The 12,614-nt window shown below is 44.1% G+C and overlaps 1 protein-coding gene across 2 annotated transcripts; it reads right to left on the reverse strand.

Annotated features, from left to right (window-relative positions):
* Positions 1 to 160: 160 nt before the first annotated feature.
* arhgef5 (Rho guanine nucleotide exchange factor (GEF) 5) lies at positions 161 to 11,959 on the reverse strand. Of its 2 annotated transcripts, XM_076109209.1 has the most exons (15): positions 11,850 to 11,959; positions 7,497 to 11,275; positions 6,798 to 6,840; positions 6,535 to 6,584; positions 5,392 to 5,762; positions 4,164 to 4,324; positions 3,866 to 4,018; positions 3,653 to 3,782; positions 3,326 to 3,400; positions 3,110 to 3,199; positions 2,320 to 2,462; positions 2,029 to 2,172; positions 1,874 to 1,944; positions 840 to 944; positions 161 to 708 (listed from the first exon to the last, which is right to left on the reverse strand). In XM_076109209.1, exons 2-15 carry the CDS (start codon positions 11,254 to 11,256, stop codon positions 566 to 568), a joined length of 5,439 nt encoding a protein of 1,812 aa, XP_075965324.1. In that variant the 5' UTR covers positions 11,257 to 11,275; positions 11,850 to 11,959; the 3' UTR covers positions 161 to 565. The 2 variants fall into 2 exon arrangements, with proteins under 2 accessions (XP_075965324.1, XP_075965325.1); XM_076109210.1 differs by lacking the exon at positions 11,850 to 11,959 and having other exon boundaries at positions 8,157 to 11,668.
* Between the last annotated feature and the right edge of the window lie 655 nt (positions 11,960 to 12,614).

A 12,614-nucleotide genomic window follows, 5' to 3' on the forward strand; every position in this document is an offset into this window, starting at 1 on the left:
GCCACTCAATAAAGCATGCACATCAAAAGTTATTTACGCCACCAATCTGAATTTATTGAAATGTCTTCACTGTCTCTGTACATCTTTGAATCGTCTTTTACATTCTGTATGATTTCTTTCAGCTCTGCAGGGGCCGACTTAACAATAGCACCAGACACTCAACTTTTGAATTCTCTTTAATATACACAAATAATAAAACATTTTCCAAGCACATACTTTTTTGGATTTCCCTTTAACAAAAATGTATCTTAAAACAACAGTTTATCGATGTAATAAAGGACACTCAATGTTTGTAATGTACTGTAGATAACACTTAATAGAGTCAAAAAGTCCTTAATGTCTTTCAGGCAGGCCTCAGCAGCAGTTCACGGATCGCTCCAACGGCAATATATTGTACGACCAAGAGACCCAATGCTACATTGAGATGCATTATTACAGCATCTCAGTTGCTGCACTATTGTGAACAATATAATGCCCCATTTGAGGCACTAAATGTCCATAGTCCAGTTTCCAGCAGTTTGAAGCAGATAATTGAGAGTCTTATCCTCTACGGTGCATCCAGGACTCAAACAGCAGCTGTGGCAGTTGTCAGTTTGAGGGCATCTTCCAGGTTGCGTTTCCGAACTCTAGAGTTGGTTATGGTTTCCAAATGTGACTCGGGCACCCATCCACGATGCCAATCGGACAGCCTGGTCCCCTCTACCCAATCTGGGAGGAAAATAGAATCCAACAAAAATTAAATGAATGCGTATTGCTAATAATACCAGACTGCATATATTATAAAGGTGAATCCCACTTTCCATAAGGGCATGATGAATAATGTAGTATGATGATCTTACGGTCACTGCTTCGTTGGTGCACTAGAATGACATCAGCTTTTTCCAACGACACCTCATCAGGATGCTGGGACACAATAGCTCGGATACACTGCATCTGTGTAAAGTCTGTATGGACACAAGAGGAGAGAAGTCAGACCTACAGTCATGAAGAATCATCGATCAATAACGCAAACTGTGTAATGCTCAGATAGTAAACTGGGCCTGAAAAAAAACTGTTCATCCAAACAGATCTCCACCCAACTACCGTTTGACTTGAGGTCTAATCAGCCAGGGTAACTGAAGACACCTGTGTGAGTGTGCACGGCCTCTATCGCATGCCATGCATTCATGGAAACTAAGTCAGAAAAACTCTGAATATCAGAATTCTAAATACAGTTTATTTCACTGTTATCAGTATTAAATGATACTCTCCAACACAGTGGCACTCAGCTTTGGTGTACTGAACCCAAAAGATTCATTTTTTTCCCCCAATGGAAGTTCACTGCATTCCCCTGCGGTTGAAAAGGTGTATATACTATGAGCGCAACATTTTTCTTTTTTACCACATGCCATGTGTGCACAATTTCAACAGTGTCAACCAAATGTCACTATTTTTCTAAAAATCCCTCAATACTTTCAGTGGGCAGTGTTTACATGCCATGAGACCTCTTGATGAGTTTTAACTTGAACACCTCTCGTCATCACACTTCATACCCCGATGAAGAACGTTTGAGTTGAATTACGTTGGTTATCGGTGAGTTAAGAAAGTATTTTTAACCTACAATCAGAGTGCCTCGGGTGCTTTTTAGACTGCTGGACAGTCACCGTTGTATTCTTATGATACCATCTTTTACTTCGTTAACTTTTATGTGACAACGTACCTGTTGCCCAGGATTCAAAATGACAACTTGAAAATAAGTAATAGTGTTTGAAATATGAACTAACGACTCACGACAGAGCAACACATTGAGTGTTTATAATGTAGGGAATGAGTGAAGTAGGCAAGGATTTCAACAGCTTGGCATTTTTGCAATGTCTGAAACAGAATACTTCACCTTGCGCAGCAGAAAAATCTATTTCAGGATGCGGCCGGGAAATAGCAGATATCCAACGTAGCTTATCACTCCTGAAGAAAGAAAAAGCAAGGATGAGTAATTGCAACTTCTTCCACTTTGTGACGTCATTCCCTGCTACGCTCTCAGTCTCTTACTGTGTGTCAGTCCGTAGCAGCAGGGCTCTGTTTGTCATGTGAAGCCGGAACACGTTCTTCTGGAGGGAGTGAAGTTTGATGCGACAGTTCTCGGCACGCAGGTCTGATACAGGACAGTGGTCTATTACTGTGAACCTCCCCCCTCTGGAAACAGCGAAAGCACAAAAGAGAAATGAGATGGCGGAAGGAAAGACTGCGATAAGATTGAAGGGATGATAAAAGACTGCGGTTATGAAGACAACAGGATGTTGTGAATGGAAAGGGATTATTCAAACATGTTTGTTGACTCACTCTTTATGTAGTGAAAGCAGCAAGTAGTCATTGAATAGGTGCAAATGAACATTCCTCTCCGTTTCCTTTAGAGAAAAATCCATCAGTTCGGTGACCGGCCCTTCCCGCACCAGCCTCCGAGACTGACTGATCAGAGGAAGAGTCTGTAACGACACACACACACACACACACACACACACACACACCGAAAACAGAGAGACAAAGACAGCATATTAATATTTTTGAGCGTGAAAGTAACATTTTCAGAGTTTGACAAAATTATCTTCACTCAAGCTCCTTTTCTGGGACTTTCAACCACATCTCGTGGTCAGTTGTATATTTTTCATATATATATATATATATACGACCAGCTGTTATCACGCGACTACAGATCGTGGGATGCCAACTGAGCAATCTCCATGGCAACTGAGTTAACTCCATACACCGATGAAGACTCTTGTGGTGCAGTAGAAAAGCTAAGTAAGTGGCCCTTGAGTTAAGATCATTTGGTCACACTTTTTGATTTGTTGTAGATTCCATAAACATCCCTAAACACAAGGATATTTACTAATTAGTGCTGGAAATGATGACTGAAATAAATGTTTTAACACAAATATGCAAAATCAAATGTCAAATCGTTGTCCAATGCGATTAATCATCAGTTTATAAAATAAAATTCAAGACCAATAAAAAAAAACATCAATTTTCTTAGTTTTTAATTACAGTTAAAGTTTGCATGAAATCAGTCATGTTGTGATCATATCATCACAATGTAATCCCATTGATTTTGTCCCTAGAAGCCATTACTGACCTTGCATTCAAAGTCCGTCTTTGCACTGAGACAGACCAGCGACTCAATGCTTTTCATCTGAGTGATGCTGTCGTTACTCTCTTGAATCAGCTAAAGGAAAAATAAATTGAATAAAAAGAGACATTTGTCACTGAGGAGTTCAAGATATCCAAGATATTTTTCAACTATATTATAATATTGCTATCCTACGTTAACATAAATAGGATGTTACAGTACCTTCTCCAGAAGTTTCAAGCATTTGATGGCTTGAAACGCCTCTGCAGTACCAGGAGTTGTTCTCTTCACAATGTTCTGGACAGAAACAGTGTGTTAAAGTGTTAAAGTCAGATAGACAAATGTTGTGAACCATCAAGCTTTGCTGTTTCAGAAATTCACACACACACACACACACACACACACACACACACACACACACACACACACACACACACACACACACACACACACACACACACACACACACACACACACACACACACACACACACACACACACACACACACACACACACACACACACACACACACACACACACACACACACCTGGACCAGCAGCTTAATTCTTGTGATCCTCTGGAAGGGAAGGACGAGGAAGGAACGGAGAGGAAGCCTCTGACAAACAGGACTCCTCTCTAATTTCTCCACAATCCGCTTGAACCCTATATTCTCATTCCTGAAGGAAAAAGATAAATTTAATACATAGAAAGATAAAAAGAATACGATAGCTGAACAGAAAGGCTTGACTGAGTGGCTTACATGAGTCTCTGGTAGGTGGCGTCCTGATAGGACTGATTGGTGAGGTAGGGGACATAAACCATTTTGAAGCGCTGACAGTGCCGAGCGATGATATCACACACGGTGAATTGTACGATGTCGGTTTCCACCAGTTCCTCCAACTTTGACAAAAAACTGAAACAAAAATCAAGAATTATTCAAAGCGTATTCCTCCCATAGATTTGTGTAACTGCACCTGCACAACACAAAAAGGTTTGATAATCACTTAATGCATGTTTCATGTATCTAAATGTGGACCTAGATGGCAACCTGCTCTGACCTGTGGCTGATGGCGCAAACATCAGCAAGCCGCGAAAACAGCCAGTTCCTATCCTGAGTAGTCAACAGCGCCCCCAGCTGTTTGCACTTTACAAAGTGTTCAACAACAATGTCCAAACTCCGGCAGTAGGACGCTTCTGATGTCACCAACTCAAATCTCACCTAGAAGGAAAAATACATGAGAAAAATACATGAGAAAAGATGAACAGCGAGTCAGCTACAACAAGAGCTGCTACAGCATAATTACATTTATAATTAACAAGCACAGTGTTGCCAGTTATTTGCTGGCAGGTGTCTTTTGACAGAGATGTGACTAACTAGGATTTCACAATGGCTTGCAGTTAAGACATGTCCGTTTTTAAGTTGAAAGGGAAACACCTACAATACCAGAGAAACACAACGCGCTTACGCAATCACCACTTCTGGCAGGAGACACTCGTCTGCCAATAAAAAGTGGATCAATGGAAGGGTTATTCTGAGATGTGGCAAGACTGAATTTTTGTCGTGATTTTAGTAGTTTGGTGTGTGAGGTAGGAACTGTGAAAAGCTGATTCATCAGAGTTGTGTCATTTCACAGAAGTCACCATGCAATGATTTGAAAATGAATGAAACAATAGAGAAGCTGCTGATGTGAAATGAAGCTCCAACACATTCTGGTCATTATGGTGTCAGTGAATCTCTAAAACTATAACAGATTAACATGAAAACAAATGCATTTCAAAGTTAGAGATTCACTTCCCCGTGTTTATTTACTACTGACAAGTGATCGGAATGTTTTGGAGCGTGATTTCACATCAGCAGCTTCTCTGTTGTTTCATTCATCTATCATTGAGGTGAGACTGTTGTGCCAGTAACTTTGCAGGAAATGAAACAGAAACTGCTGATTCTTACACTGCTGCTTAATATTTACTGTACTTAAGAAGGAACAGTTTTAGCTGCTCTAATACAAAATTAAAATCAAGATCAAAATCCTTCACGGAAGTTGGATGAAAGAAGTAAAGCTGTGGGGATAGTGAATGCTAATCATTTTTGCCCGGAGCGTTCTCCTGAATTTCATTGAGGTGTGACTGTTGTGTTCGTAACTTTCCAAAGAAGATTGTAAATCACTGACAGAAGTTCCTGGCACAAAGTTCCTACATCAATTAAACCCTTCATACTAGCTGTATAAAAAAAAATTCTTCCATCAAAAGGTGACTAGACTTTAATTTGTATACTTGTTCACTTGTTACCTCCTGTAGTCGCCTCTGGTCCTCTGTGAGGTCCTCCAGCTCACCACTGCTCCTGACCCCCGGCAGCTCCCGCCACAGCGTGGATGACTGCGAGAGAGAGACGGATAGACGTGGGGAGGAAGGCCTGCTTTCACTCTTGGGGGGCTCAGGGAGAGGCAAGCTTTGGACACTGGTGATGGAGCCCACGGGCGCCCAGGAGTGGGGGTGCGGGACAGGAGGGATGGGAGGAAGAGGTCTGCGTGCAGGAGGGGGTGAGGGAGAAGGAGACGGGGTAGTGCCCTCGCTCACAGAGATGCCATCGGAGCGAGCCTGACGCAGGATCTCAAAGTTCTGGGCAGCCTCGCTGTACTGCTGGTAGAGCTGGGCAGCATCTGGGAGAAAACAGAAAGAGAAAATTGAACAATACAGGCAGCAAAGGAAAAAGAGGAGAGAGAGATAGAAAGAAATTAACAGTGTTAGCCAAGAGCAGTTGTTTGCATTTGACATTCCTTTTACACGTACTTGTCGGAATGCAAAGTTGCAGCAGCAGCTGTTTTTGTCTCAAGTTAGGTGATATGAATACTTGCAGAAACCTGTCTCTGGCTTGCACAGACACACATGTATCACATACCCACCCACACACACACACACTCACACACACACACACACACACACAGTCCTGCCCTATTTCTCGCAATATTCATGTGAATCAGAGGCCTCGGGACGTGCTGCCATTTTAGGTTATTTAAAACATAATTTTAAAATGGAGTGAGCCAACAGTGAACTGTGGTGTGTTTCATTTAAATTGTGAGTCAACATGCTCAGAGTGAGAGATAAACAGTTAAGGGAGCATGTATTCACTCAGAGATGAATCACACACACTGAAGGGAAATGCTCAACAGCGTCATGCTTTTCCCGACCACAGCCAGAGTAGATATGATCAGAAGGCACGTCACTGTCGCGTACATGGCCTTTTCCAATAATCAATCATGAGATTTACTATGAAACAAAAGTGCCGGTGATCAGAAAAAAGAAAAATAAGTCAAATAGTAAAAATAAAAAATAGGCATTAATTAAGTTATGTTTGATATGTGCATAAAGAGTTCTTAAATCATATTTTTCAACTACATGACCTGAATGAAACAGAAACACAAAGGTACTCACTGAAAAAACGTGAATTCCTTTTCCGTCTGTTGATTGTGTCCAAAGCACCCCTACAGTCACGAGAAAGAGTGACAAGAACAACTATTTATTTATAACCATAAAGACATGTAGACAGAGTTGACTAAAATGTCTGAATTGCTTTTTAGTGTGGAACATTTGTATTGAATATGCAGAAATAGGACTTTACTGAGTGATTCTAAATTAAATATCTTGACCACTATTGTCTTTTAACGTGTGCTATGTGTGTGATTTGTTTCACTCACCTCAGCTCTACTTCTCCCCAGCTTTTGCTTTTATCGTCCTCATCTGAAATATAAAAGTATCCGTTCGTCGAAACATTATACAACAGCATACCTGCGCTATATTCTAATTAACTAACTATGAACTCCACTCGCAGTTTGGATGAATGAGTAAAAACACAAATAAATAAATAAATAAATAAATAGGTAATAAATAAAATAAATAATTGTTAGTTAGTTAGTAACCGTGCTCCAACAAGCATTACAGAAAAGATGAATGCGTTTCCAAAACTCGTGTTTCTCTTGTTGTGTCTCAAAGCAGAATCATCTTGAGCCTTTTCAGCTCATGCTTCCCTTACTTTCTCCACCTCCACTTATCTCCGCCCACTACCTATGCACCACAACACTGTGACGTAGTTCCATGTAATGTGATGACATCAGCAAACTGATGTCTATTAGCTGATGTTTCCATTCGAATTTTGGTTCTGAGATTAATTTGACGACAACAATGATGCAAGAACAGACAGTAGACAGTAAAACAAGAAATGAGTAGAAGATTGCCTCTGATTAAACTTTTCTGTGTGTAAAATCAAACGTTTGCTTCATTTAAAAGGTTACTTCCTCTGCGTGAAGTCGAGTCTAAATACAACCTGATGAGATGATTCTTTTTTTTTTAATGCTGGACAGAAGCAGTCAGTCTCTCCCTCCATCTTCCATTTTTACCTGTTGTAGAAAATATTCTGGTTCTGCGATCCCTTCCAAAATCATCTTCTTCTTCTTCCACTTCTACAAGCTCTCCATTCCTTCTTTCAGTGGTTTTACGGATTCCCCTTCTTCGTAACCGAGCCTCGGGACCCAAATCTCGGAAACTGTAGCTGCTCGTCAGAGTCCCCCCTGCTATTTTCGTTTTTGCGACCACCTCTCCCTTTCTGCATTCCCCATCGACTTTCTCTTCTACCTTCTCCACAGTACCCCTCTCCTCGTCACTCTCACCCATTCTGTCTTCCAGTTCCTGGCCACCCTCTCCCTCTCTGGAGGGAACGAGGAGGTCAGACTCGCTGTCATAATTCAGAATGGGGCAGCTGTTAGGCTTGTACAGCGTGTTGCTCACAGTTAAATACATCTTCACCTCCTTCTCCCTTATTGCTTCTTTCTCCATTTCTGATAATTTAACCTCATCACCCGCCTCTTCCCTAGGTTTCTCCTCTACAGCTGCCTCCTCTAACTGAAGGGAACCAGACGGCTCGGTCTCTTTGTCCAAACTGTGATCCTCCTTCCCTTCTGTGTTTAACAGTGTGTCAGCATGAGTGTATGTAGGTGTGTCACCAACATGAATAGCTGTGAACTGGTCAGCATGCATCGCATTTTGGCTCTGCCCCATACCTCTCAGTCCCTCCACCTCCAGCGGCTCTTCCTCCTCCAGCTCTGGCTCTGAGTGGTGTTCGTCCGTTCCCACCTTAATAACAGGCACCTCTCCAGTCACTCGTGCGGCCTCCTCCTGTTGTTTGTCGTTTTTGATCTCTGTCTTGCACCGGTCGACCCCTCGGTTACCTCCGTCCTCTGCATTAGGTTCGTCAACAGTATTTTCCTCTGAACGTCCCAAAATCTCCCGCACTACATCTTTGGCCCATTTGAGGTGCGGAGCTTGGGAATGCCGCTTGGGCTCTTCGGACATGCTCCATGCGCCGCTCATTCGAATCCGAATGGCCTCCTCCTCTTCTGGACTCATTGTTCCGGTGGTAATTGCTTCCAAGATGGGTTGAAATTGTTCCAAATTCATTTGAGAACAAGCATCCCCATAGGGATTACTCGGGACTGGCGTAGTCTGCTCCTGCTCTCCTTCCACCCCGTCTGTATTTTTCTCTCTCCACTTTGTGAGAAGGTTTTCAGTCTCTGAGTCTCTTTTAATGGCACATGGGTGCTCAACTTTGCTCCTCATTCCTACTGACGATGCTCTGTGTCTGACATCCCCTTCGATTGTTTCTCCTGTGGCTGGCCTTTCCTCCCTTGGCATGTCACACTCACTCTTGCTGTCTGTGTCCTGGATGATGATGATCGGGTGTTCATCATTTCTACTCAGGTCATCATGAGGTTCCTGTGTGGCCTCATCACCGCAGTGATTACGACTTTCTATGTTTGGGTTGCCTCTTTCCGCACCTCCCATGTGATCAACATGTGACAGTGACGTCTCGTTGGTTTTTGGCCGGAGCAACGTTTGCCCAATCACACAGAAGACGTACTTTGCCTGCTTCCCCCTCTCCTCTTCATCAACCGCCTCCTGCTTTCCCATTCCCCTCTCCTCGTCTCCCTCACACCCCTTGACGGCAACAGGAGTGTGGCCATCGCGTGCACCTTCCCAGAATTCCTGACAGTCCTCAAACTCCTCTTCTTCTCTTTCATCCTCCTTGTCTCCACCGCTGGACACAGCCACAAAATTGTCCTCTCCTGACAGCATTCTGTGTCTATCTTGCCTCCACCCTCTCTCACTTCCTCCTTCGTTCTCAGAGGGGCCCAAATAACCGCTTCCACCCTCTTCCTCTCTGTCACTCTCCTCTGTGTTATCTGTCACGTTCTCTCCCTCTGCATCCCTCTGCCCGCTTCCCTCTATCCCTCCATCTCTATCAGACAGATGTTCCTTCCCTCCCTTATCTACTTCTCTCCACACTTCACCCACCTCCTCTCCATCGATACTCACACCCGCTGTCTCCCTCTCTCTGTCTCCCCTGTGCTCATTTCTCCCTTCATGTCCTCCCCTGTAGCTGCTTTGGTCCAAATTCTTCTCATCTGGTTCCTCTTTTACTTGCCGCCCCTCTCTTTCCCACTCACCCTGTGACTCCGTTCTCCTCTCTTCTTCACTCCTCCTCTCTTTCCCCCTCGTGTGTCTCTCTCTGTCGACAAACTCGTCTTTACTATTCTTGCCCCTCTGTGGCTCTAACCACATCCTTCTCTGCTCCGTCATCTCTCCCCTGTCTGTCTCTTGCCGCTCACTTCTTTTCTTCTCCCTTTGACTTCTTTCAGCAGCTGGATCTCTCTGTTCTTCTACGTCTCTGTCACTTTCAGCAGTGCTCTCTCTCCCCGATTCCCTCTCTTCATAACTGTCTCTGCCTCTTCTATATCTCATGTCACTGTCCATGTCACTGCTCCACTCTCCGCTGCTATGGACTCGTGGCGGCACCCGAGGAGCCGTCTCGTTTTGGGATCGGCTGCTACTCTCTTTCTTATCATCCCACCTACGATCAACCTCTCTTTCCTTCACTTTCCTGTCTGTCCTCTGCTCGTACTGTCTGTGTCTGTCTCCCTCTCTCCTGTCATATTTCAAATCTGTCACATTTTCCTTCCATCTGTCTCCCTCCCTTACAGCTCGCCGATCAACCTCTCTGTATCTCACCCCATCTTTCTCCCCTCCCTTCCTCCTGGATCGATCCACTTCTCTGTCCCCGTCTCTATATGTCTGCCTGTCCTCTTCCCTGTATCTTTGCCTATGTGGATCTCTCTCCCTCTGTGTTTTGCTCGTATCGTCCCCCTCACTTCTGCTGTGTTGATATGTCAACTCCTGCCTCTCTTTGTGTCTCACTTTCTCCCTCTTCAGCTCTCTCTCATCACTGTCTCCTTCACTCCTGGTGTCCCTCCTTCCAGCCATTTCACTGTCTTTCCTATCTGAGTAGATGTCTCTTGGATTGCGAGGAGAAGGCGCCCTGGTCTCCCTCTCTCCCATGTTTCGCCTTGGCTTTTCTCTCTTTCTACCTGTATCCCTCTCTCTTCTGTCCAATGAATCACCTCTTTCTCTTATCCTGTCAGAATCCAGGTAGTTTTCCCTCTTTCGTGGTTTCTCATCTTTTACAGGTCTTCCTACAGTGTTTTTTCCCTCTTCCTTTCCCCTGCTTCGGATCTCATCTCTTTCCCTCTCTCTGTACCTCTCTCTCTGCCGTGCCCTCTCTCTTTCTCTCTCCCAGTCATCTGGCTCTGCTCTTTTCGGCCCATCTCTCTGCCTTCTTTCTCCTCTCTCCTCGTCCACCTCGGTGAAGGACGGCATTCCCTTATGACGATCTGCGCTGCGTTCTCTCGCTCTGGGAAATGTGCCGCCTTTCTTCGTCGCCCTTTCTACAACTCTCAAAGTCTCCTTCTCTAGAATCGACAGCGGCCTCCCGTTCCTGCTTCTGTCATCTCCCTGCCTCCTTTCTCTCTCCCTCCACTCTCTTTCTCCCTCTCTCGGCCGGGGTGCAGGAGCTCGGTCTCTTTCATAATATCTATCCCGTGGGTCCAAATCTTTGTTTCTTGCTTTGTCCCTCATTTTCTCCATTTCTCTCTCCCTCCTCCAGTCTTCCTCTCGCTTACTGTCTCTCTCTCGCTCCGACTGGGCAGTCATTGCTGGCCTGGGACTTGGATCCCGGGAAATTTTTCCACCTGGCTGAAGCTTGCAGTCAGACGTGTTTATGTTAGATAAAGTGTCAAAGAGGCTGCCGCTGGGCCTTTTGGTCCCCATCGATCATAATTTAGAGAACCTAAAAGAAAGCAAAGGCCCACATGGTCAATTTAGAAATCCAGCATTAAGAGTCAAACTATTTTCAGGGACAAAAAACAGAAATGCAGGTCAATTTAAGCAATATGGAGAGGTCTGCAAACTTTTAACGACCTAGTTAATGTCAGAGAGTTGTGAGTGTATACTGAAAAACTATATTTCTCCAACGTTACGACTACCTGATAGCTGCAACAATGCTGCGTCTTCAGTCTGCTGTTGTCTGATTTTGTCAAATGCACTAAATTGCAACCTTTACACTTTAGAGCTAACAGCTATATAATAGTCTACGCCAGTAGTTGAATAATAACTTTAAAGTAGAAGACTATGCCAGAGAAAAGGTTACACCCTCTTACATTTCTCTAAGAATGCAGCACAGACTTGCAAAGTACAGCACACCAAAAGAAGTCTTTCAGAAAGCGAGGGCATGTGACACATAGGCATGACATGTAACATGTAAACCATAACTAAGATGGATCTAAATCCGCTCGAACTAGAAGCAATTTACAGAAGAAGTGTTCATCTGAGTCCACGAAAGAAGAAATAGTGAAGCAACTCACCTGAATGTTGTATCCTGGGGAGATCTGTTGTCTCCCCCCGGGTCCAGTTCAGCTCAAAAGCATGGGATTGCACAACAGACAAGAATTCATTCCCTGTATACACATTGTCTAGCTGATATAGCAAATCTCCTCCATTTTTAAATCAATCAAAGCTGCCCTTTACTCTCAATACTTAAGCTCTTGTGAAAAACGTGATGTTTACGCCTGAGCTCTCCTTGTTTTTCCCTCTTGCTGCCTCTCTCTCTGTCTCGCTCCACCTCCCCTCCTTCCTCAAATTCCCAAACAAGTTTCAACAGATTGACACTTATCTTTCCCCTCCTCCTTCTCTCTGTCTTGTCCTCCCCGTGACTGTTGCTGAACAGGGAGATCTCTAATAAATCAAGCAAAAGTCTGCCGAGCCCGTCCAATACTTTAGTCCCCTCTACTGCCAATGGGGTCGCCTGTGTGGGCCCCCCCTGGCAAAATAAAGTACAAAACTCTCTCCTCTCTCTTGCTCCATTCCTTTCTACCGAAACACAGGAAGTACACCTCCTTGCTGTTTCTAGCTTGGAGCAGTGATTGGTTGATATGGAGTAGCCGGGTGTGTCTGCACAAAACACACAGCCAGGTAAGGTAGGTCTGAGATAATACAAGGGAGAGTGGGGGAGGGGAGACAGAAAGTAAGAATGCATAGCACACACACAAACACACAAATAGGTGGAAAGCTCACTGAGGCCTATAAAAACGTCCCTACATTCCCATGAGATATAGTAAAGAGAAGGGAGA

This window comes from Anarhichas minor, unplaced genomic scaffold, assembly GCF_050575085.1.
Source record: "Anarhichas minor isolate MPS153535 unplaced genomic scaffold, ASM5057508v1 ptg000041l, whole genome shotgun sequence".
In the NCBI taxonomy this organism is placed as follows: Eukaryota; Metazoa; Chordata; class Actinopteri; order Perciformes; family Anarhichadidae; genus Anarhichas; species Anarhichas minor.

Bases quoted from the DNA above. Each gene is read 5' to 3' on its own strand.
- arhgef5 (XM_076109209.1), bottom strand. From the start codon at position 11,256: ATGGGGACCAAAAGGCCCAGCGGCAGCCTCTTTGACACTTTATCTAAC. The intron at 3,401-3,652 runs GTGTGTGTGTGT...GTTTCTGTCCAG, and splicing joins GAATTAAGCTGCTGGTCCAG to AACATTGTGAAGAGAACAAC. The intron at 945-1,873 runs GTGAAGTATTCT...GTGTCCATACAG, and splicing joins AGATTTTTCTGCTGCGCAAG to ACTTTACACAGATGCAGTGT.